The sequence below is a fragment of the Porites lutea genome, chromosome 3, assembly GCF_958299795.1.
Source record: "Porites lutea chromosome 3, jaPorLute2.1, whole genome shotgun sequence".
Lineage (NCBI taxonomy): Eukaryota > Metazoa > Cnidaria > Anthozoa > Scleractinia > Poritidae > Porites > Porites lutea.
Window position 1 is genome coordinate 4,125,579 of NC_133203.1, and position 26,012 is coordinate 4,151,590.

Here is a 26,012-nt window from a genome sequence, read left to right on the forward strand (position 1 = left end):
TAGGCTCCTGTCTTTGTGTATTCACGTCGAAGGAAATTTCACGCAAAAGTAGTGAGGTGGCGGCAAAGAAATGCAGCAAAGATTGTGACCACGTACACGTGCAAAGTTGTCGTTTTTCTTGTTTTACCTATCTGTCTTGACCTTTTGCCTTTTAAGCCGTTTTCATGCACTGCCGTCGCCTTAGTCGTTGCCACAGCGTCGTGAGTTGATTCGTTACGTTATTCTTTCCCTGATACCAAATCATGTTTCCTACAGTTCTACGCTTTGCATTTCCTCACAATCAGATTTTATTTACGCTTAGTAGAGTTTAATCTGAATGATAGGTAAATGCCTCCTCATGGCCGAAAACGTGCGAAGTGTAGTGTCGCGCTGCATAAACAGACGGCGGAAACTGTTAAAAAACGCCCCGTGACTCGCGCAGTTGTCGTGCAACGTGGAGGCCAGATAACGACATCATTTTGTCCAATCACGGCGCTGCTTGGGATCTTGTGTAAGTAAGCTTGCATAATGATTGAGATGCGACAGGTGCCTCTTATCAATTCTCCGAATAAAATTACAAACTTCAGACATTTCCGGCTTAGGTAAGACAAAACGTCTTTTATGTTCGTTTTTTTTATGCTGAAATGGTAGACTTCTTCTTCCTTAAACCATGCCCAGGGCACTAACCTGATCCGGCAAATTCTGCCAAAAGTATGATCTTTCATTTGTTTTTAAAGCTTGCTTTAGTATCATTAAGGTATTAAGCGACAGATTATAATAGTGCCCGACTAAAAAGATTTTGTTCTCTTTTCAACAAATACAACAGTTTTCGTCGACCGAAGGGGGCACTTGAACTCCAGGGCTTTAACTGGCGCCTCCTCTTCAAAGAAGAATTCCGAAAACAAGCATTTCTCGATTCTTGCTAAAAAATAGTGATACGATCAGGTGGAATTCCTATAAAACTTCAAAATATGCTGAAACAATTAAGACCCTTTTTTTCACTTAAATTAATTTGTAACTTATATGATTTCATGTCATTTTAGTCTCCTCAAGAACCAAGACTGTGTGTGTAGCATAAGCAAAAGGCAAAAAGCAACACGTCACACTTAGTCTGTACATTTTTTTTTTATAGGAACACATGGCTTCCTCAATGGTAAAAGAAAATAAGGTAAGAGCAGCTAAAATGATTTTTAGCAAGTTATATTCTGTTTCATAATTTTTTTACGGTCCTCACCGCCCGCCATGGTCGTGTCACCCCCATGGTCGAACAGATAATCGTTGACGCAACATGTGGCTCTGGTTTGTTTTGTAACGATAGTCTTGTGGGATAAATCAGATCGTTTTTTTTTTCGGTATTCTCTGAATGAAATTTTCAGTTCTTTCTTTTGACTTGAGCTTTAATTTTTGCCTTAATATTGTGGTTTGAAAAAGGGTAAAAAACTTGTAAGGGTGTACCGAAGGTTTGGTGTTGCTTAGGCTGTTAAAACTCAGTTCAACCACTTTCAATTGACCGAACTCTCTGTAAGTGAAACTGTAAGTATCAGAAGTATTGTAAATAAGTGTCGTAAGTAAATAAGATGAACTAAGGCCTAAGGCCGAAACGTCTGGAATAGCTCTAATTTGCACAAGAAAGAAACAACTGAAGGATTCTGGTAGTTGTGGTAAAATGACGTTATTGTCGTCGTAATTTTCCTATTCTCATTGACAGTTCTAAGGCAGAGCCATTGATTTCTAACTAATTTGTGTGGGTTTAACCAAGAGCCATAATGGGACCTGTCCTATTATGGCTCTTGGTTTAAATTATTTCACGAGGAAATTCAAGGAACGCTGATTGCTTTTAAAGAACACTTTTTCTCTATAAAAACTAATAAAACTGCAATTACAGTGCAACAAATCTATCGTGAAGTACAGTGCACGCTCCCCAAAAAGGAGACAGGTGCCCACTTCCTCACTGCGTTGTTAGCTAAATAGTTAAGTTATTCTTTCCCCTGATTTTTCACGCTTGGCACAGTTTAATTGGAATGATACGAAACTTGAATGCTTCCTCCTGGCCGAAAGCCAGCGTGTCAGAGGAAACTTTCTAAAACGTGTCCTGCGACTCGGGCACTCGTCCGGGCGCGTGCAGGAGGTACTCGTTATGAAATCGTTCTATCCAAAAAGTTTGACATATACAATAATCTTCATTGATACCTTGAATGGTTCCTCGTGGCCAAAAACGTGTCGAGCTGCGCAAGCAGGCGGCGGTAACTTAATAGAAAATGTTCTGTGACTCGCGCACTTGCCCTGGCGCGTGCAGGATCGGTGGAAACATTATGAAATCTTTCTGTCCAATCCGGACGCGTGCGATAGGTGCGTGTCGAACAAATTCTCGGTATAAAATAAAAAACTTAAAGACAGTTCCGGCTTAGCAGAGCACAAAAATAGTCGCTGATACTCAGGTAAGACAAAATGTTACTTTTCCCCTTCCTTATACCCTGCACAGCTGAGAAGAATCTACGCTCCCAAATTTTGTCACAGGGCCAGAAACTATAGTCTTCGTCTTGTTACACTGAGCTGAAATTCCCTGCTAGCAGAAGTCTCTCACAATGAGAAAAGCGAGAGAGAACTCTGCTAGCTGGGCAAAGAAAAAGCGCTCGACCAAAATAGATTTTCGTCCGTTTCCGACAAATACAATAGTTTTCTTTGGGAACTTTTAGCGTCTTTTAAAGTAGATCTCACTCAAGTTTACATCAACCTTTTTTCAGATGTAATAGTATCTAATTTGAGCTTAAATAGCCTACCGGCTCAGCTGTAGACTTGAAAATGAATTTCCTTCCAAGATGAAACCTCATCCTTCAGATCCTTACCAATTTGCTTACTCTCTAATCAAAACAGTCTCAGGAAATTAAGCATCAAAAGCGATCTTTGGTTTAAAAACAAACGGTACTTAAGGACAGCTTGTTGTTTTTTGTATGTTTTCAAAAACATTTTGAAAACGAGACGAAAATAGATGGCCCGATTTAGAACAATTTGCGTGTTTTGACAAGAAGCGTATGTACCTATATGGAAATTAACTTCCGGGAAGTTCTTCCTCGACAAGAAAGTGGTCAGGTCGAAAAAGCAAGTAGCGTGAGAGTTACATCATAATGTGGCCGAATGACAGTTCAATGACTTGAAATAACTTGCGGTTTTCTAGTTAAAATACGCTTTCTTTTGCACCGAGATGCATTGTTCTGTATTTTGTTTTTTGAGCTTAAATTTAGTTTTCTGGGACAAATAATTTCGTTTTAACTTGGAAAATAATCAAGTTGTTGACTTCAGCGATTTCTTTCGAAAGAAGAATACTTAAAGAATGAGTACAACCATTTGTCATATTTTAAGGGGACTATCATAAATAAGTTCAAAAATCCAAAATCAATGATAATGATAAGATCAGAGGAAGTGCCTATAATAAAACCTTGAGAAGAGTGAGGACTATTTTTGTCTCTTAATTTGTAACTAAGAGAATATCATGTTATTTTAACAGGGAGCTAGACAGTATGCATGTCATTTCGGGATCGGGTAACACGTGGAAAAACCGCGGACAGCATCCTGTCCATACCAAAAGGCAAGAACACGTAACAATTGTACTGTATATTGTTTTACAGGAAAACATGGCTTCCTCGATGGGACAAGACGATGAAGTAAGTGCTCCTAAAATGATTTTTAAAAAAGGCTTTTTTTGGCAGCGATCATAACATAGCGTTTCCTTGCGGCCGACAGAGAATCGTTAATTCATGCAACAGCTCTCATTTGACCTAACTTGTTTTGTAACAGTAATTTTATGAGTTGAATTGTATGGTTTTCGGTTTTGTCGAAATGGAATTTGCAGTTTGCTTTGTCTTGAGTTTTACTTTGTGCCCTTTTGGTATGGAAACGGCGCCTCAAAATATCGCGCTAAACGTCGAAATCTTCATCCCAAAATATTCGCTACATATAGCTGACCTACCCTAATCACCGGGCTCTTTGAAATTCTCTTTGTTCGCGTATTCTTTGCATCCGTAAACAAAACAGAGAATGTGGAAACGTAACGAAGTTTGATCTTTTCTGATCGGTTGTTTAAACGTTTCAATTGCAGAGAAAAATATTTATAGAAATGGAAGTTTGAGGCCTAGCTGACCTCGACTGCCTATCTAAAGCTACATGTTAACCTTCCTGTCTTAATAACTCGTAGTCGTAAAATGGGGAGGCAAAGACAATTTAAGGAAAACACTCGTTTTTATGTAGTTTTAATGCAGTTTTCCTGACGTTTTCAGAGTACTTAGTGAATTAGAATTTTTCCTCTATAGGCTTTGCTCTTTCTTATAAAGTCCATAACTGATAATCAAGGCATGTGTTCCTCTAATTCAGAAGCCATACATGCATTTACATGCCCTCAAATGTTTAGGGTTCATTTTTATAGTTGTTACATCTAACATCAAAATTTTCGGTAGGCTTTTTAGCTTGCCCTTTTCGAAGCCCATCTCGAGAACATTTTTTCAAAGAAGCGCTCAGCTAGATTTGTCTGTTTACCACCATGCCGCTCATAAACGAACTCAGGGCCTTAGTCATTGCATGACCGAAGCAATGCGCAAGTTTCGACAGACAGCCTTCGCCTTGTAAACATCTACAGAACAGACATAATGTAAGGCCGACTTATAGGTCACTGTAGTCGCTGCATTTTAGTTGGAATAAGTCGACTCCATGCACGAAGTGAATCTCATCTTACTGTGAGGAGAAATGTTATGTTTTCATGATTTGTTGAGGATTGTTTTGACTCGTGTTTGGGCTCAAACTTCAAATGAAATTGTTTAGAATGTGCAGAGGGCTTCCTTTAAGCCTTTCCTCTGAAAAACTTAAAGGCGATTTGTTTGGCTGTTTTATGAAAAATCGCTGAGGTTTTCACAACCTTGAATGTGAGGCCACGAGGTTCAACCTTGTACCTGTATGTCTAGTATCCTAACTAGAAACAATTCCCGGGTAGCTCACTTAAACTCACGTAAACTATAAATGCAAACAATTAAAGAACAAGTATCAGCGAAAATACATGACTGTGGACGCTGAAATTCAGTACTTTTCATAAGGTCTACTTCATACGATTTAAGCACAGCCGAGACTTTATTGTTTTCATTTCTTATTGATTAAAGCTTGTTTTGATGTGCTCGGCTTGACTAGAACCTTAAATGAAATTATTGGGAAACTGTCCAGAAAGCTTCCCTCATTCGCTCAACAAGATAACGGTCCTTTTTTTGGCTATCTCGGGTTAAATTCTCTGGGTTGAAATTTTGTTGTCAAGTTTAAGAAGAAGGTCGACTGACTAAACCTTCCAAGGGCTGTGTCATGACTGAGTCACCCAGCGCGGGAACATGACCAAGGTTTTAGCTCATATAAACACAACTGATATCCCGTCTGAGTACGAGAGTCTTTTGTCGGTGGTCATGGGGTTATTCAGAGTAGCGAATTTAGATTGATATAAATGTGGTGGATGACTGCAACCATTTTGTGCAAGCGATCATGTAAAGAGTTCTCAAGAACAGTGCAAAGGAAACTTCATTCGCAGCTTATAATTTTGTTTGATAACTTTGCTTGAAAACGTCGAATTTCTCAAATTGTACTTAAACAAAACCAGGCTGAAGAAAAGATATGTCCCTTGTAAAGTGATTGATGCCAAGCAAATTTAGAAGCTACTGATAAAGAGTCAGCGCCGTAAATAGTTATAGCAAGTCAAATTCAGTCTGTTCTGGTGCGGACTATTTATCTTTGTGATCAGATCACGGTGAGTGGTAAAGAAAAAGTTAATCAGGTTATTCTTCATCCTACAAGTCACCTGCCAGCAGCGAGCCTTTCGCGCTTTCGCTTACTATATCGATTTTGGCGTACTTGAGAAAGCATTGTTTCTCCTCTTCGATCAAGAAGAGGACAAAAGGAGGCTTTGGCTTGCAGGGGTGCGTACAAGCTGAAGCCGACCGATCAATGAAATCAGTGTCCTTTTGACCCAACCAGGCTGTCATATATTTTTAATGAAGAAACGTAGACTAAATAAAATATCGATATAGTCAATATAGTCGGCATTGTCTCTTGAGTCTGTTAAGTAGCCGATTCTACTGATTCCGCTATTTTCCCCTTCGTGCTCAGTTGATCAGAAGTAATAAAGAGATAAGCAGTAGATTCTTGTTCATCATACAAGCTACAGATCGAATTCTTTCTTTTAGATTAAGTCAGGCTGACATAATTATATTCGTATCATGGAGACTACTGAAGAGACTGAATCAGATTTAAAATCTTTGAAAGAGGTTAGAACTTCAAATTACTGCACCGAAAGAGGCACGCAATTTAGGGGAATGAAACTGAAACTTGTTACATAGTTAACAAAGATAACATTCAATTTATCAGCAACTCAGTGTGGAACGGACTCACTGAGAACGTGAAATCTATAACATCCTTTCAAGATTTTAAAATCCAATGCACCAAATTTCTTTTCAGCAAAAGTGTTGCTGTAATATATGTATTAAATGAGTAGTTTGATTCCTTTATTCATGAAATTTAGGCTTGTATATATGCCATTTATTTTTATTTACCAGATGAGTCTGTCGCACAAGAGTTCTCTCAGGGGCACCCAACGACTGTTTTCTGTAAAATATCTGTTCAAAAAAGCAAATATTGCTTAGAATTTTCTATTGCTTGAGAACGGCTAAGAAATTCTAGATGACCGTTCCATGCGTTTACAACTGAGTTTCGAAGCTTATCTAATAAACTCCCTACGATTTTCTGACGTTTAATTTTTCATATTTCACTCCCCAGGTAAGGCTATGTTTCACAGAAAAAGGAAACCTAACATTTTCGGATTCGAAAAGGTCATGGAGAGGGGAATCAGAAAAATTCTCAGTTTCATTAAACGTTAAATTGCATCTAAAATGTTGGGGAAAATCATACGGAAGCCCTTGTAAGGCTCAAGTTCCCCTAGCATGACTGAACAGATACAAATTTTATAGGGCGCCTTAGAATGCATTTCTACAGATCTAAAAGTGACTTTAGATACCCTAAAAAGTGCCTTTAACGTATTTAAGGGCAACCCTCGTTGGGTGTCCCTGGTCTGTCGAGTTTATTTTTCTTCAAGATACGCTTTGATTTTTCACAGCTACTCTGCAAACCTATGTTTAGATAAAGACCTGATTACAAATACAAGAAGGGAATCCTAGCACATTTCCAAAGACACACCAAGCCTCACTGACTGATGAGTTTTGTGATTTCTATTCAGTGAAAGATCCGGTAAATCTCCGAGACATTTAAGATTCGGCGTGATAAATAAGGCCATTGCTCCGTTGATTACGTGCAGTTTTTAACGGAGACGAACTAAACTAAGTTCTGCCAAGAATTAAACCGCTTCCGACTCTGCATTCCGGTTATAAACTCCTAGCTACACGTGCATTCTAGATATTCATCACAGAGTTTCATGGTAAACGTTTGTCAGTGCATGAAACTTAGATAAATGACTTGCTATTTCTTTCTGAAACCAGGTCCCGAGTTCAGTTCGAAACATTCGAAATTGTTAAACTAAATATACACGTCTAGGAACAAAGAGCCTTACATAAATATGGTCAAGTGGAGACTTGTTTTAACCCTATATGAATCTCTAAAACAGTCTCCAAGAAAGTATGTTGTTTTAAGAAGGAGGAAGGTTTCCATGCAAAAAAATCCCTTGGCCCTCTTATTCCTTTTTTGGAGGGGTCGGTTTTTTATGACTTGTATGGAGCCCTTCAGAGGAGTATTTGTTTTGCTAGTCTTTATATTACCGCGCTTTTTTATAACTTAAATTCAATTGTTTTAGTCGAGGTAACTCAGCAACACTGCCTTGAAACGAATAGCAATTTAAACACGCCAATTGGCCTAGATCAGTTACCACCGAAGAACTTCGTCTCGTTTTTCATTATGCGAAATGCAAGGAAGTGGTCGAGACTAAAGGGTTTATTGTTACACCGGAAACCGCGTTTGACGTTTAAAATTTCCTGAGATTGTTGTGATTAGAGTAAGCAAGTTACGGAAGGATGGTTACACTTACTCAAATCCTTCACTCCTAGACCAACTTATGGCCCGCCGGGGAGCAATAAGGTGTCCTTTTGGACTTTAACAAAGTTTGAAGACTGGCGATGAGCGGTATAGATTTGTGGTACCAACTTTTACTGTTTTACAAATACTTAATTCGATTCAATTTCAACCCGCTTTAAACATAGGGCTCCCACATCCGATTAGATTATATAACATTTGACTTACTTTATCGATTCCTTTGCAGGACGTCTTCCAATGAAAGAAGAGTTCTGAAAGCTAGCATTTCTCACGTTTTCGGACCATCAAAAATTTGTTCTAAAATATCACTGAATATCAATAACAATGATAAGATAAGGGCAAATTCTTGTAAAACATTAAAATATGCTCATTACAAACTATTATTGCTATTTTTGTCTTGTTTGAAAGAAAGATGATGTCAACATGCTATTTCTGACGTGTTTGTTTTGCCAATTGATTCCACCAAATACTAACCCTTTGTGTGCCATATCGGGTAACAGGCGAAAGGGTGTACTGGCAAAAGGTAAAAGGCAAACCCTAACCGCTTACACTTAAGAACTTTACAGTTTTTCAAGGAAAACATGGCTTCCTCGATTGTGCAAGACGATAAGGTAAAAGCTGCTAAAAGCATTTTTAAATAGTTACTTTTTGTTTCACAGGAATCCGTTACATATATAGGATTTTACTTCGCCGCCTGCCCGGGTCGAACGGAAAAGCGTTGATAAACTGGTATTAACTTGACCTGGGTTGTTCTGTAAGCTACATATTATAAACTGGATTGTTTGTTCTTAGGGTATTTTCTAAATGAAATTTACAGTTCCTTCTTTTGCCTTGATTTTTAGCTTTTGCTTTTGTGGAGTGAAAACACCTAGATTTTCTAAAGATCACGCTAAGCGTTCAAAACAACTCGAGACGAATGTTTACACAATAATGATCCAAATATCTTGCTCTTTGCTCGTATTCTTTACGCCCTTGGACAACGAATGTCTAAATTTAATTTAGTTTGCCTCTTTTCTGGTCTTTGTTTAAACATTTCAATAGCAGACGGAAAATAAGAGAAAGGCCAGAATTTAAGGAGCGTAGATGACCTTGAGACCTGCCTATCTAAACTCTAAACTTTATAATGTTGTCCTGTCTAGTTCATAAAGACATGTAGATGGTAAATTTCCCCGAAAGTGAAATTGCATATTGCTTGAGGAAACTCTCATTTCTTTGTAGTTTTCCGACCCTGTTTTAAATTTCCAAATTGACTGAAAGGTTTACCTCTTCAGAGGCTATGCGGCGGTTGCTTGTTCTACCTTTCAGTGGAAGTCCGTCTTTATAACCTGTTATAACCATGAATGATGGTCCTCTCATTTGTCTTTAAATATTTTAAGAGTACATTTTTAAAATCTGTTTAATCAAAGATCAAATCCTTTGGTCGAGCTTTTCAATTTGTTTATCTCAAAGTTCATTTTGACATCATTTTATTGGAAACTCTGTTATCCTAGATCAGTTTGTTTCTTCCTGTTTGGCTATAATCGCTTAGCTTCCTAGTATCCGTCCGGTGCACGAACTATAGTGGCGTTTCGTTGCAAGACCGATGACCGTCTGCAATGCAATTCAGAACAATGCAGAACAACGCAGAACAAAGCATACATCATGCAGACATTACATTTGACTGTACTTCCTGAAATAATTTGGTCTAAAGTGACTTCATGCGAGTTAATCACAACAGTGGCGATCAGTCAGTGTTTTCATCTTTTGTTGAAGGGTTGACTAAAACTTCAGGTGAATTGTTGGGCAGACTGTACAAAAAGATTCCTTCCATCCCTTTACAAAGTTTAAAACGCTTGGTGATAGAAAATTAGGGTAAAAATCTCTGAGCTTTCCACAAGTTTAAGAACTAGGAGACGGCACGAAGAGTTCACGACATATTAGCATTGTACTGTGTCAAGTGTCCAAATCAGTAATGTCTAAGAAAAAAAAACTGCTAAATGCAGAACAAACATTGTACATCTGGTCGTCGACATTATTTGGTGTAACGCAGACTTTATGCGAGTTAATCATAACAAATGAATATCTCAATGTTTTCGTTTTTTCTGAACAAGAGTTATTTTGACGTGTTTGATTAATACAATCAGTCAAATGAAACTGGAACTGTGAAGAAAGCTTTCCTTCTTTCCTTAATTATAACAAAATTGACAATGTCAGGTACTTGTTTGTTTGTTATTTGGTTATCTCTGGGTTTATTGTTTTTTCACAACTTTAAGAAGAAGGCCACTATAGCATCAACCTTACAATGTGCCAAAATCTCCCAACAAGAAATGCCCTAGGCATGCTCCCACATCTTGTGAATGCTAAAGTTTTGTGGCAGTGGTCAAATTCTACGAATTTCATACTGCAGAATAGAGGATTGAGATTAAGGCTGATAGACTGAACACATCCACGTTAGGCCTATTTTTCTGGTGCTAAGCAGTTCTCCCTTGGTAGGGCTTTGCAGATTGAGATTTATGAAGCCCATGTCAAGGGTTCTGTGCAAAGGGAATACATTTCCGATGAATTTTAAGTCTGGAAAATTTCGTAATTTATTTATTTGTAAACAATGATGCATACACTTTCTAAAATTGTACTTTAAATAAAACAAGGTTGAAGGTTCTTAATGCATTAATGCTGTGCAGATTCTGTAGAAGCTAGATGAGAGTAGGCAGTGTGCAAAACACTTGGGTTTCCTGAGTCTGTTTCACACAGTAGCCGATTGTTTGTCCTTGTTATCATCAGTTAGTGGGTAGTAATCAATAAAAGACAGGCCTGAGACCTGATACTAATGAGGGAATCTAATGATTTGCACTAGCACTGAAGTCAAGTCAAAGTCTAGATCTGTTTCGCAGGAGCCGATTCTCTATCCTTTCGTGATGATTAGTTGGTGAGTAGCAATTCATTCTTCACCATATTAGCCGTTCGATCAATGTCGGAAATTGTCCTCCTAACCAAGCCAGGCTGAGACATGTTCCTAAAGAAAGAATTCGCACATTAGATTCAAAGGTAGCAGACAAAAATAAGCAGTACCGTATGTATCAAGTATGTAATAATAGCAAGCCAAGTTTAGTCTAGTCTGTTTGGCAGAAGCTGTTTCTCGGTTTTCCTAGCTATGATCAGTTGGTGAATGGTAACAACTTTATTGACTTTGTCTTCGACATGAAGATTTCATTACCAAACCAATAACAAATGAAAAAAGTAAAATAAAAGTTAAGTAACAAAGAAAAGAACAATTGAACATTATCATAAAAGAAAAAATTACTTGGCTATGTACGGCTTCTACGCTACTCGTATGGTAAGAAAGTTTAATTAGAGTTCGGATGCATAACAATTTAGAATATTTCCAATATAAGAGGCACTGAGATTTAAGATGTTTTGATCGCAAATAGACATGATATTTAAAAATAGTGCCTTGCAAGACATATTCGTAAAATTACTGTTTATCGAGTATAGGCTTTCCAAGAAGATACACCTTATACGAGAAAGTGATGAGTGGGTACATTTCAACAAATAGTGGAATTCATCACCAATTTCGGATCTATTACAAAGGGGGCAAAGCCTCTCAACTCTGGGTATCTTCTTGTAGCGCCCAGATTCAAGTGGCAAGTGGCAAGAAATTCGCATTTTGGTTACTGCCACTCAACTTCATTCATCATACAAGCCAATCGATAAATGAAATTGTCTTGCTAACCAAACCAGGCTGATTATGTCCCTAATGAAGGAACAACAAATAATTCTCTCATTAGTAGCCAGCAGACACAAATGAGCAATACCCGATTCAGTTTTTTTTATAGCAACTCGGGCATGGCATAGTACAGTAGTAATAAACATATATACAAACTGAAGTTCGATCAACCAAAACAGGCTGGCGAGTGCTCCTAACTGTAATTACTTCAGTTCAGTATAATACACTCTCGTGACCCGGCTGATGTATAAAAATATAAGTTTAAGTTACTACTACGACATACCCGAAGCGATCAGCGACTAAGTATCGTTTGCAGGAACACAGCAAGCCTGTTTAGCTCAGTAGTCAGATGGGCTTTTAATATGCAACCCAAATCAGTGAAAAACGAAGTCGTTGAAAGGTTCGCTAAATGTCTGGGGAGTCATCAAGAATGGAAGTGATACTGTACAAGGCTTTTGCTTCGTTGATTACACTGAGAGGACGTATTTTCGATGAATCGACAACAGATGTTCTGCGAAGAGGCCGCTCGCTCAGAATGTTCATTTAGGCTGTCCTCAACCACCAATCTCAGTCACAATGAACTCAGAACTCAGAAATAAAGACTTGTTTAGCCTGTTTTCCGAAAACCCCAAGAACCAGAGTTGACTGAGTTGGTCGGAGAATAGGCCCGAAATTATGTGAACTGTAAACAAATGTTCTCGTTTAGTAACAATGGAGCTTATAAATTGTTTTGAGCCTAGACTCTGAATTTTACATACTTATATAACCCTAAAACAATTAATTAAAATTTAAATCAATCGTTGTTTAAAACTTTAACCCTCAGGTCGAAGCAAAATAAATGCCTAAGGTTTACGGTGTTTTTAGAAGGTGATTTTTATATCTGACATATTTTATGGTTTAGCAGTTGTTTCATATTCATCCAGTTCTTGAGTAAAGGCAAATTATCAACGCTACCGGCAATAACGAATAGCAATTTAATGGTCGATACATGGAACAAAGACTGAGCAATAAAAATGCTCGCGTTAACTTTAACCAGGAGTTCCTACAAACAATCTATAGAATAACAATTTATAGAATATTTTCGATTTCCTGCCTAACAAATGGTCTATCGACAACTCTATCATATTGGCCACTCTATAAACAAACACGTATATAAGGCAACAAACTTAACTTATTATACACCTCGAGATGAAACGACCAGTACCTACAAAATCGTGCATTTGACTCAGAACACAAAAGGCTACGATTCCTTATCCCGGGCGAGGGCGGCACTCCCTTAAATGCAAAACTGGCGTGTGCCATTGAGCAGGGGATGTTTTTCAAGGTGTCGAGTCTTTACAATTTCCCCGGGGGGTACCTCCTTCTGTAAGCCATATAGGTATGTGCCGCCCCTATGGGTAGGGTTTTTGCGCCGGTTTGGTCTGAAAACGGGTATAGATTTTGCCCATTTTGGTCTGGAGTCGGGTATGGTTTACGAAGGAACTACGGTTGTGTGTCAATGTGTTCGTCGTTTCAATTCCAAATGAATAAGAAGGAAAGTGTAATATATGAATTCGAAATGGATATTAAGAAATCTTTTTGTTGCGGTTTTATTCTCAGCAATGATGACAAAATTTCTGTTTTATGTTGTTGTGTTTTTGTGACCGGCCACCTCCAGGTCTGAAAACGGGTAAGGATTTTAGAGGCTAGGTCTGAAAACAGGTTTGAAAAATGACATTTTTTGATCTGAAATAGAGTCAAGATTTGGAGAACTGGGCGGCACACACCCCACCAAGAATTCCCAGAAGTACCCCCCAGGGACAATTTCACAATGTAGTGTCTGAACTAAGTGTCTTTTTTGGATAGGAATCCTTTAAAAGAATGAGAAGCAGTGTCGGATTCAGACCTTCAGATAACGGGGGGGAGGGGAGGGCGGGGGGGTCCATACCCTGAGATAAGGGGGGCGGTCTCAAAAACATTTTTTTCGGCCCTTCGGGTCTCAGTTTGGTCTAAAAATAAGGGTGTGGCGGGGTCCCTCCCCTGGATCCACCACTGAGAAGGTTGGCGATCAATGGTGTGGTTCCAAAATAGAAAGCGAAACGAATCAGGGTCAGAGAATAAGGGAAATAAGGTCTTTTCTCTAAAACAGGGAAGTGAAATAAATATTTTTGTTTATTTTGTTCAATTCTTTGAATGCAACTGTTGAAAGAATCAGATACAGATACAGCAGAGGCCAGTTGACGGCGGATGCTGACAAGTACAAATAACATGGGTATTGAATGACATGCAAAATAAATGATGTATTAACTACCGGGATAAAGCGATCGAACAAATGATACCTTGACCCTCGCTGTGATTTGATCAACTTTGAAAAGCAACTTGAAAAAATTGTTAAGCCTTAAATTTGCTTATCCAGGTAGTAGGATAGACTTCTTACTTAGTCGGTCAAGTAGTGTCTGAATTGCTAAATTGAATTGGTGTTGTTAATAGTATAAGCAAAGTATTCCATGGCGCTTGAAAAAAAAGTCATAAGTTGAATGACCTTGGTTTCCGTCGAACAAAAGAGAGAAATTTTAGAAATATTCGGTGATTAAGAAACATTTCTTCTAAGACAATACTTCATTTTCACTGCAGTGTTGCAGTCAGTTCTCTTTTATATGATGACCATCTTAATAATCTTAATGACGACTAAAACGGACATCTAGTTTGTGCTGCTTACCTTTCGTAAGACCCTCCTATCTCGGTAGGGTACTACGCCATACCGCGGAGTTGGTACGTGTGCTTCAGTGCATAATTTGGTTGTTTCAAAAATTTTGGGGCACACAGGTCAATTTTTCTGATCCCATCTCCATACGCATGCCGTGGGAGAATTGTTTTGCGGTTCCCAACCAACAGCTACTACTTGTTTACGGTGGATCTGGGGCATAAAGGAGTGCTTTGCACTCGCCACGGCACTAAAGGATCTTTGATACGCGGGTACTCATGCACTAACAAAACAATTTACCAAAAAACTTCAGGAAAGGCTTATTCTTCAGTCGATTAAGTTGTGTCTGAATTGTATCTCTGGTAGTTAGTATAGTCTTTGTTATGTTGAAGGAGACATTTGTTTTTGTTAATAGTTTAAGTGGTTTATTGAAAACGAAAATCATACCGGAATAAAATGACCTTGGTCTCGGTCAAACGAGATAAATTTTGCGAAACATTCGATGATCAAGAGAAATCATTTCAAAGCGGCTGTGTGTTTAGATTCTCTTCAGTAAACTTTCTGTTATTCAATGGGCTATGTTAAGGTGAGTTCCACAGTTTTCTCTCAAAGCTCAGACGAGGCAATGACTTATTATTTTCGGTCATCCGTCCTCATATTTGGAACTCCAAAAGAAATTATCCAATGATTCTATCAAATAAAGGGAAACAAAGTGTGATTGGTTTTTGGTCATTTTTAGACAACCCAGGAGTTAACTTGAGGAAGTTGGCCCAGTTTTGTTCAAGTTGCTATCCGTTTCCAAGTCCGGCCGGCCATTTTATTTCCCTTAAAAGGTCAAGGTTGAAAGAGCCTTCGTGGTCGACGCCTATCTTACATCGTAAAGAAAGGTCAGAGAGTAGACGACGATTTAGATGTTGCAAATCTCATCATCTTCGCATTTTTTCAGTTCCAATTAGATGAACAAATAATTAAGGCACTTAACGTCACGCCTAATGGTATTAAATAAATGTCTGAAAATCATTTATATTTTACATCAAACACATTCTTAACACGCATTCAAAAGTGGGTGGGGGTTGGGGTGGGTGGGGGGGGGGGGGTCGGGGGAGGGGGTTCCCTTATATGGCCTATACAGGGATGTGCCACTGGACAGGGTATGGTTTTTGACCTTCCTGTCCTGAACATGGTATGTAATTTCGTGTTTAGTCTGTTCTAAATTCCTAGATGAATTTTCTATACAAAAGCAATGAATAATTAAAACGTGAATTTGCTCTATTGCAATTGCCAGTAAATGGTTTTAAAACATGACGGCGTGCATTTTGTCTTACAGGTTATGAATTTAGGATTTTTTTGTTCTATAGGGTAGTCCTCAGCGGCTCACCTATACCCAAACCTGCTTTATCTTGCTTGGCTTAACAGGTTCTGTATTTTTGGGTATTAAAGTAGCAAATTTATCCTCTCTTGATCCACTATGTTCTTATCCGCCGCTGTTTACTGTACTCTGCCTGCAAAAATTACAAGCAGATTTTTATAGTGGGTTAGTGCTAAATGTGTTTGGAGTGATATGTGAAAGGGTGCGTTCACATTACGGCCCAGCGAGTACCAGACTAGAGCAAGGTGGCCGAACACCAAGTCTGAATGCTACTCAAGTTTTTCCGTTAACTTACCACATTAGTTACGGCACAACGAGTTGTGTTAGTTGATCAGCTGTGTGAATCGTTCCCCTTATAACGTATTCTACAAGTCCACTCTCTGTATTTATTCATGATGGATTTTATCTGGATTTTTTTCATGTCTACCACATAAGAATTGCAGTGATAAATAACAACAAAAATTTTTTTCCTCCTGTAAAACATTCTGATTGTATTTTTCAGTTGCATTAGGCTATGGACACTGCGCGGAAAACGAGATAAGTGCTGAAGAATCATTAGCCAAATCGTGCGAGTGTTCTTTAAAATTCTCAAACCCGACAATGCGTGAAAACAGGAGCCTATGACTATCATGGACTCTTTTTGAAAAACAATCTGATCCGTGAATTGCACGCACTCTCATTATTGGGTCGGAAAGCGGTTTAACGTCGTAGCGCGTGCGCAATAAAGGCAACATCTTGAAATCGTTCTGTTCAATCACGACTCGAGCATTAACTAGAATGATTAATGAATCTCCCACACTCACGTGTGTATTTGAATTTTCCGTAAAAACTACAATCTTAAGATGTTCCGGCTTACGGCGTGTAAGAACAATGGTTGGCCACAATTGTCTGGTACTCGGGAAAAAAAACGTGATTTGACGGGTGAAAAAAATATCATTTATATTTTTTACCTTTGAGAGCTAAGTGTCTTGACCCTAACGGAAGATTTGGCAGGTATTTTTCACGTAAATATCATGTTTAATTAACATGTACAGGACACATGTAATAAATAGGTTTAACCAAGGCCAAAAGCGAACCGCTCGAGGAATCTTTTAAGAAACATCTTTCTCAAGTAATTCAACTTCTGCCGTAAGCAGAAAGCAAACTGAATTCTACCTTAAAAGGATAGACCTGAGCCCGCCATCAGCTGAAAACCAAAATTGAATTTGTTTGTTTTTTGTGCTGTACACTGACTTTCACTCTAAGGCAAGACGAGCCACAAAATCGATTTTTCTTTTTGGAGCAATAATTTCCAATATTTGAAAATCTTGAAAATCAAGCTGATCCCCAATCGAGAATAGAAAAATGTTCGAGCTTTTCCTTCCAAACGTCCGCGCACAGGTAATTTATGAGGACTTGTGAAGGGCTATTCTGTCACAGGACAAGTTAAACCCAGTAGAAGTTTTTAGTATCAGCTTTGACCTTTCTTGGCAAAGTGTACCGAACCGTTGTTCTTAGCTCTAATCAAAACAATCGCAGGAAATTATACGTCAAGTGCGGTTTTCCGTGTAAAAATAAAAAACACGCAATTTTCGCACGTTTTCAAAAAGACCCCCAAAACAAAACAAAACAAAACGAAAATTGATGGTCAGGTAATTTCGAGGATTCTAGCCTACCGATTGCATAATACAGCACCCACGGGCGGGGGAGGGGGCGGGGGGGGGGGTTACTCAATTGCAAGGGATGTTTAGGTAATGATGTGCTGCCGAAGCTTTCATAACCTGCCCTGTTGAAGACAAAAATTGCTCATTTCCCTTCCCTGGTTAAAACAAAAGACCTTATTCTATTACCCTGAGTCGTTTCGTTCTGCATACAGAATTAGGTAATTTTGAACGTATTAGAACTAAATTCTTGGAAGAAACTTTTGGTGACACAAACGGTCCCGGGGGGGGGGTTACTTCTGGGAATTCTTGGTGGGGGTGTGCCGCCCGGTTCTCCAAATCCTGACTCTATTTCAGACCAAAAAAATGTCATTTTCCACACCTGTTTTCAGACCAGACCTCTAAAATCCATACGCGTTTTCAGACCCGTCCTTTAAGTAGACTTATATGTCATCGTTACTTAGATTAAAGCGCAAACAAAAAAATTCTTCAAATCCATGTCGAATTCACATGTTTCTCTTTCTTTCTTACTCATTTGGAATGGAAACAATAAATACGTTCATACACTCCCGTAGTTCCCTCGAAAACCATACACGATTCCAGACCAAAATGGGCAAGGTGTATACCCGTTTTAAGACCAGAAGGGCGCTTAAACCCTACCCGATGGGGCGGCACATACCTATATGGCTTATATAAAGGAGTACCCCCCGGGCACATGTCCGTCTATGCAAGAGAAAATTTATTCTCTCTTGGTTTAGGCCAATTAAGGGACTGCCATTACAGTGCGCTTATGTCAAGTCGCTCAATTCGTCAAATGTTGGCAAATTTTTCTGCAGTTGAATTCTAAAAGACTTTATAAAAGTTCAGGAAAAGAAAAAAAAAGCCGTTGTCTTGTGCCCACGTTCTCGACAAAACGTGAAATTAGGCACTTTCACGTTCTAGTCGTGCAGCGACGGCAAAGAAATGTACAAAAAAGCGTGATGCACGTGCAAAGTTATTGTTTTGCCAATCGATCTAAACCCATTGCTTTTTTCCCGTTCTCACTTCCGTCGCCGTCGTCGTTACTTAAGCTTCCTAATGAGTCCGTGCAATACACATTATGTCGGTCCATTGTCTGGAGCTGCCATTGTATAAATCAAAGAACAGAAGGCACAGACCAATTCGACTAATGTTGTGTGGAGGAGGAAAATACAAAAAATATTCATGCAAGGGGGGATAAACTAAAAATTATGAAAAATGTTGACGAAAAAAGAATGCTGCTCGAAAATTCCCCCAACTCCCCTCCCATAACTTTTATAATGGCCCGCTTCTAAACTTGACATTGGCTGGTAACTGATGCTGACATTGACCTTGCGGTTTCCGAATTGAATTAGATGTATTCTTTCTCATGCACGTAGATGCATTGTTCTATCATAAGGTCGTTTTTAAGCGGCCCAAAGCTGAACTCGTTGCGCCACAGACGTTCTAAACCTTCTGTATACTATACAAATGGTTTAGACGTGCGCCTGGGCCGGCTGCAACGCAGGATACATTCCGCTTGTATCTTGTTTTAGAAGAGTCATCTTATAGTCAGAAGGAGATTTAGAATGGATGTTAAAAATTTTGAGACAGTCTTGGATTGTGGACTCCATACCGTGGATTCCGGATTTCAGATAATGGATTCCGGACCCTCTGCCAGTGGACCTTGGAGTCCGGATTGCAATCGTTAGTGGGATTCTGGATTCCTTGAGCTGTCTTCCGGATTCCAAAGCCCAGGGTTCCTTATTCCACAAGCGAAAGTTTCCCGGGGTCCGGAATGCGGATTCCCTTGCACGTGGCGATACAAAAACGTGCCAGTTGCAGGGGACACTTGAACTCTTTCTGTTGAAAGAAGAACTCTTGACCGTCACAAATGCTTTTCAAAAATTAAATGTCCATAACAATGCATGATAAAATCAGAGGAAATTCCAATAAACCACAGAATCTGCTCAATCAGTTATAATAAACTATTTTTGTGGCTCAAAATGATGTCATGTTATTTTTGGCGCATCTAGCCGTTTCTGCCAGGCGCGCTTGCGTGGTATATCGAGTAACACATGCATGTAGAGGCAAAGTGCAACACGTACTTTTCAGTTTTTTAAACATGGACACAAGCATGGCTTCAACGATAATGCAAGACGATGAGGTAAGAACTCCTAAAATGATTTGTAGAAAGTGATTGTGCTTTTCTAGGGACCATTTACACAGGGTTTTCTTTGCACGCTGCCGAGCATTGTCAAAACAAGCCGGAATAATTGTATAATGTACAGCTAACTAGTTCTGTAACGGAAATTTTTAGCCTAAAAATTAACGAGTAAAGAATGCTTATGTAATACTGTCACTTTTTTTTTTTTATTTTAGTCCTAACCTAAAGTTTTGTCGTTTATTCATACTGTTTAAACTGTAAACAGAGAACCTGGAATTTCAACGTAGTTTGATCTTTTCTGATTTTTTAACATTTAGATAGTGGAGAAAAATTATAGAAACGGAATTTTGCGGAGGAGTCTCCCAGCTCAAATGTACTGGATAATGTAACCGGAACACAAATTTCCTCGAAGATCCAACATTTTGCTTAAGAAAACCCTCAGTTCTATTACACTTTCACTCTATCCGGGTTTAAAAAAACGTAAATCGTTTATAGAGGCTCTGGCTAGGTTATTTGTCCTAGAACCTACCCGGTGTCGGCCACCAAGGACCCCTCTTAAGTCCATATGCCTTTATAGAATACTTAAGCTCCTTTCTCATATCTGTCTTATGTAACATTAAGAGCACTTTGAGATCACTGATATTAGTAGAGAACTGATGTCTGGCCATGATTTCGCTTAGTCATTCTGTTTACCTACGTAACGTAATCGGCGCTTTGCCACCTAGTATCACGGTGGTGTCACTATCGTGCTCAGAGCACGAGCGGTTCGTTGCACAAAGACCGAAGCACTGCGCTACGGCTTGGTTACAGACAGCCCTTGCTTACTTGTACAGAATGAGCATCATACAAGGCCTATGTCTGCCCGGTATATTATGTAAGGCCGACTTCATATTGATATATGCGAGTCAGTAAACTACATGCAGACTTCACATGCAGTGTTTTCAAAACAAGTTGTTCGGGGCAGGGTTCCTGAAAGACTGAGGTGCCTATCCAGGATTTCAATATTGTCTCACTTTTTTCATTTGATTTTCTATGGATTGCTTAGAGTAACATGTTGTGTTATCATTACTGTATCTAAGAGAGGAGGCTCAACAGTATTTTGTAAGCTTGAGTTACACATGCTCTTAGACAAGAAAACCGTGCTTAAAATTTGGCTCTAAATTTTGGGTTAACTTAACCATCTTTTGAGGAACCGGGCCGAGATGAAAGACTTTGTTTTCATGTGTCACTATAATGTGTTTCGATGTAGAACTTCCAGTGAAATGACTTGAATTGTTCAGTAGGATCCGTTGTTTCAGGTGAAAAATCTCTGGGTTTTTTGCAACTCTACTAGGATAAAAGCCTCGAGGTTCCTTTGTACTACTCATATAAACTAAATGTTCACATGTCTCGAAACAAGAATCAATTACTACCCATGACCGACCGTGGTCTCTGAAATTATTTGGTCCAAAGGTCGACATTATACGAGTTAAACACAACAGTGTCAACACTGAAGACTTCAGTGTTTTCATTGCTTGTTGGAGTCTTGTTTGATGTGATCGACTAGAACCTCAAATGAAATTGTTGGCACTGTAAAGAATTAGCTTCCCTCCTCTAAACAAAGTTTAAACACTTCCTTTTTTGCTATTTTGTCAGAAATCGTTTGGTTTCTTACAAACCAGAGTTACTGAGGTTTGCTGAGAACTGAGGAGTTCACCCAGTTTGTGCATGCATTCTCTAGTGTCGTAACGAGTAATGAGCACCAAGGTTGGCTCATCAGATCACATAAAATGCTTCCCTGTACAGACTAACTGAGCATCAACAACTATACCAGCTATACATGACTGTTGGGGACGAAATTATTTGATAGAAGGCCGATTTCTTGAGAACTGTTATTCCCAACAATGAAGGGTTTGACAGTGTTTTCATTACACTCTTTTTTTATATAAGAATGTTGTTTTCCCGGCCGAGGCTGAATATTCTTATTTTTCTGCCGATTTTAGGCTGAAAATATTCTTGTATTATTCTCGAATTATAGCTTATGACATTTCCGTTTTAGAATATGTTGGGGTATCAAGTATAGTTAGTGCAGGTTTTTGCGCCTTGTTGGTAAGTTTTGCCGTTCAGAGGATGGAATAAGTTGAAAACATAATTGTGTGGTATTTACATTTTCTGAACACACAAAATTACATCCTTTTCAAAACCTCAGCCTGGGGTTTATTCTTAAAATATTCTTAAAATTTCGCAAATTTCAGCCTCGATATTCTTATAAAATATATTCTTATAGAAAAAAAAGAGTGTACTTGTTAAAAACTCATTAAATACTCCTTCCACCAAATGTCAGTTTGTTTAGCTATTTGGTTAAAAATCCGAGCCAGTTGTAGAATGAAACTACGACGTTCAACTTCCGTGCAGCGTCAAGCTTGTGTCCCATCAAAAAATGACCAAGGTTTTTAGCTCATAAACGGGACTAGCCAGTGTATCCTGGACGTGTGAATGCTAGAGTCTTGTGGTTGCAATCAGTTTCTTTTTACATAACACTGCAGAATGAAGGATTGAGATTTATAGTTTATTACAGATAGATAGAATGAATCCAGGATAATTTGGCTACATGGTTCGGCAATAGTCACTGCCCATATCAAGCGTTCAGTTTAAAGGAATATACATATCCGACCACTTTTCTTGAAAACTTGGTACTTATAAATGCGTTGATTTCTAAAATTGTGCTTTTAACCAAACCAGACTGTACAGGAGCTCCTTTTGAAATAAATTCTGAGCAGATTGAGCATAATAGGCAGTGCCATGAATAGTGATAGGAAGTCACAAGTTCTATTCGTTTCAGTGGTAGCTAATGGATTTAAGCGATGAATAGTTTCTCCTTCATCGTACAAGGCGATCGATCACTTTTTAAAATTGCCCTTTTAACTATACCAAGCTGAAGATATGTTCCTAGGGAAGTAATAATCATGGGGCAAATTCATGAACTCGTCAATTTTTTTGTGATCAGTTAATGAATAATAATTAAAAGAAAAATTCTTAATCATACAAGCTGATCGGTCATGACTCATTGTAAAAATCTTTACATGCAGTTGATGTTAGAAGGCCAGAGCAAACGCTGACCTAAAGGCAAAATCATTTGGTACCTGAGGTACGTTTGTAAAAGGCCGACACATATGGAGGTTGATCATAACTGGCTCATGATCAGTAAAGAGAATATTCGATGAATAATTCCGTCATTTACCGAAGTGGTAAGGTTTGCCGGGCTGGCTCGCTTAAATCTCCTTCTCCATTAGCCCCTTAGGCTACTGTCTTGTATCACAGCGCCCTACCGATGCCGGTATTCCAGCTAAACCGGGTTGGCAGGGTTGTCATGTTATCAAAATGTTGATTTTGATGTGTTTAATCATTTTGCTGCGACCTTGGCATAGCTAAGCGAGTCGGCCGGCTAAACTGGCCACCCAGACTCCTGTGATCAGCCCCTTCGGCTATTGCTTCTTTGTTCGGCTTCACTCAGATGTATTTTTGATAACAGAGAACAGATTACCTGTGATCGAAGAAGCCGCTCTTACGATCGATCGGTTTTTAGTCTGCATTCTGATTATAAACTTCTCACCTACAAGTGCCAGCATTCTAGATATTCAGCATAGAGTTTCATGGTAAATGTTTGTCAGTGCGGTAACGTTAAAAATAAACCGTTCTTCTCTATCAGCCAGTTTTCGAGAAACCCCAGGGCTCAAGTTGCTCAAAACTGAGTGTCGCGTTAGCAAAATGTTAAACCAAGTATCTCAGGCTAGGGACAAAGGAGTTTAATTAAAATCACTGTTGAGCCCTCACTCAGAGACTCGGTTTTTTATACCCTGCATACACTCTAAATCAGACAAGAAAGTAAATCCAATCTTAGGTTAAAATTGTAACCCTTCAGTTAGAGCTTACCTGCTTATACAGTACTAGTTAATGTTGTGTTGGGAAGATTCATTTGTCTGCCGGTAAGTAACGATCTTTTCACAGGCATCATTGTTCCTTCAGTTCTTTTACGGAAGGTAATTAAGCAACGTTGTCCAGTAGCAGCTAGCTATTTAATGGTGAATACAGATCCGTCGATTTAATTTTAACACGAAGTCCCTAAAAATAGCAAGCAATCTAATAGCCTGCGAATACTGCGACATTTCTCCCGACGCTGTTTACACAAGCTAGCAATCTAATATTAGAATCTAATATAATAATATTATATTATACGCAACAAATTAAAAAAAATAACCGCAACACTGTAATGACCCGATATTAAAACAGATACAAAAAGCAAATTACCTCAAAAAAGTGATGACACTGACCATCAATTGAAAGGAATAACTGTACTTACACTGCTTACAAAATCATACACTTTACTTTAGAACAAGGACATGATTACTTCACAAAAATCGATGCACATTGATCTGTGTGATAATTAGTTCCATTCACTAGGTAAGTGTTGAAAGTGATTAATGAAAGAGTCGTGTTAGAACTCAGTTACAAAACCGGCTTAAGCATCTGGCGCGGCGGAGGCAGCTAAGTGAAAGTTTTATGCCAGACAAATCATTAACATAAGTTTTGAATGTAGTATGGCAAAAAATGACATGTGAACTTCGGATGAGTAACCAATGGTACTGTGGACCTTCATAGTTACTTGGTCAACGTTGAAAAGAACTTGAAAAAGGATGGCGGTAAAGCCCGGTTAATGAATTTGCTTATGCGGGTCTTAGGCGGACGATATAGGTCGTTTAAAGGCTCCTCTCTAAGTAAGTCAAGTACTATCTGAAATCCACTCATGGTACTTTATAGTACAGTCTTTGTAAAAAATAATTGGTTTTGTTGATGATATAATTAGTCCATGCAAGACTGCTTGTAGTCTGGCCTTAGTTTTTCAGTATCCGTCTAGTTTTGATCCCAGTCATGCAGGGCGTTTGTAAACAATGCAACGTTACTAGAGACCTTTAGATTCGAGGAGGAAAACGACTACGAGTACGAGATTTGATTTAAAGTTTTTTCGCGTAATGTCAAAAAATATACACCCCGGAATAATCCCAATAATATTCTTCATTGTACTTGCTTTCTTCACCAGAAAGGTTATCACTGTTATCCGTTATTGAAGGAAGTTGACCCCTCCCCTGATTGCAAAATGCTAAAACTTCTAACATCTGAAAACTTGTTCCTGCCACTGAGACACCTCGCTAAGACTCGTAGTAGAATAACTTGCAAGAAATAACCGAAATGATAGACATAACAAGCCATTTCAAACTGATCCGAACACTCTTATTCAAAAGACACTAAAACTCGTACCGAAATCAAACAATTCTTTCGAATTATTATATTCAAAGCAATAAAATGAAATAAGTTTCTTCAATAAAATGTGTGGTTGTTTTCACATTTGACGTGATAGTATTACCGTAACTTCGAAAGGCCCATTTACGGCACACGTTTTTCCCCTCCTAAAAGGAGGGGAACATTGGAGGGTGCCCAATACCGCAATACCGTAAGAAAAATTGGCAAATACCAAAATCCCGAGTCGAAAATCGACGAAATACCGAGACTGCATTTATGATCGGTCACCCTCACTTAGAGTTGCATCCATCTAGCGTAATGACCTCGCCAACATTTTGAGCAACCTCCGCCATTGTGAGAAAACGTGAGAAGACCTCGACTGACCGGTAAAAAGATCGGAAAGCCGGGTCATTGGATGCAACACCAATCACACATTGTAGACTAACTACTAGTTTACCATGCATACTGAGTTTTGTGTTGCATATTGTATTGACCCGTATTAGATGGGAAAGCGCAAATGAACGGGCCACAATACCGTGAACGATCTTCTTTTACCGATTACCGTCAGCCAAAAGGATGAAAAACCGCATACCGCGAGGTTAGATGATACTACAGTACTGCACATTAAAATTTAAAATTACCGAATTACCACTTGAAAAAAACCTTAATTCCGCGACCCCAATGTCCCCCTCTGAAAGCAGCGCATGGTTTGGAGATTAGGCTGCTGAATCCGTAACCTACGTGTAGCCTTCCGTTTCAGTCATTTGTCAGGGGGAGGGTGTGGCTACACGTAGGCTACTAAATCCGAATGTAACAAGGGTTGTTACTTTCGGAACTTTACGGTATTATTTTTCTTATTAAGTCCCCGAAGTTGAACTAGCCATTCTGTGTACATCCTAGAGTCAGAAAAAGATTTAGAATGGATGTTACCAGAAGAGGGGGAACTAGCAAGGGAAACGTAAGGGAAAATGAAAAATGGACACAAAACAGAAATGGGTAATTCTGGCCCCTCTGAGCTAGCAGAAGTTTCTTTTCGGTGTCACTGAACACGTGGTTTGCTTGTTTACGTCCCCAAGACGACAGGGACATACATGTAATTTTAGCGGAGCGAACGACCTCTTAAACAGTGCTAAAAG

At 38.9% G+C, this 26,012-nt stretch overlaps 1 protein-coding gene across 5 annotated transcripts in view; it reads left to right on the top strand.

Annotated features, from left to right (window-relative positions):
* Positions 1 to 1,054: 1,054 nt before the first annotated feature.
* Positions 1,055 to 26,012, top strand: part of LOC140930231 (STE20-related kinase adapter protein alpha-like) — a 51,111-nt gene continuing 26,153 nt past the window's right edge. Inside the window, exons 1-3 of one of the 5 annotated variants that reach the window (XM_073379900.1) lie at positions 1,055 to 1,147; positions 3,606 to 3,641; positions 8,453 to 8,651. In XM_073379900.1, the coding sequence (XP_073236001.1) occupies positions 8,622 to 8,651 (30 nt within the window). In that variant the 5' untranslated portion in view covers positions 1,055 to 1,147; positions 3,606 to 3,641; positions 8,453 to 8,621. Of the gene's footprint in view, positions 1,148 to 3,605; positions 3,642 to 8,452; positions 8,652 to 19,334; positions 19,600 to 26,012 lie in introns of those variants that run through there. The other 4 variants (XM_073379899.1, XR_012164829.1, XM_073379898.1 and 1 more) reach the window with 4 other exon arrangements.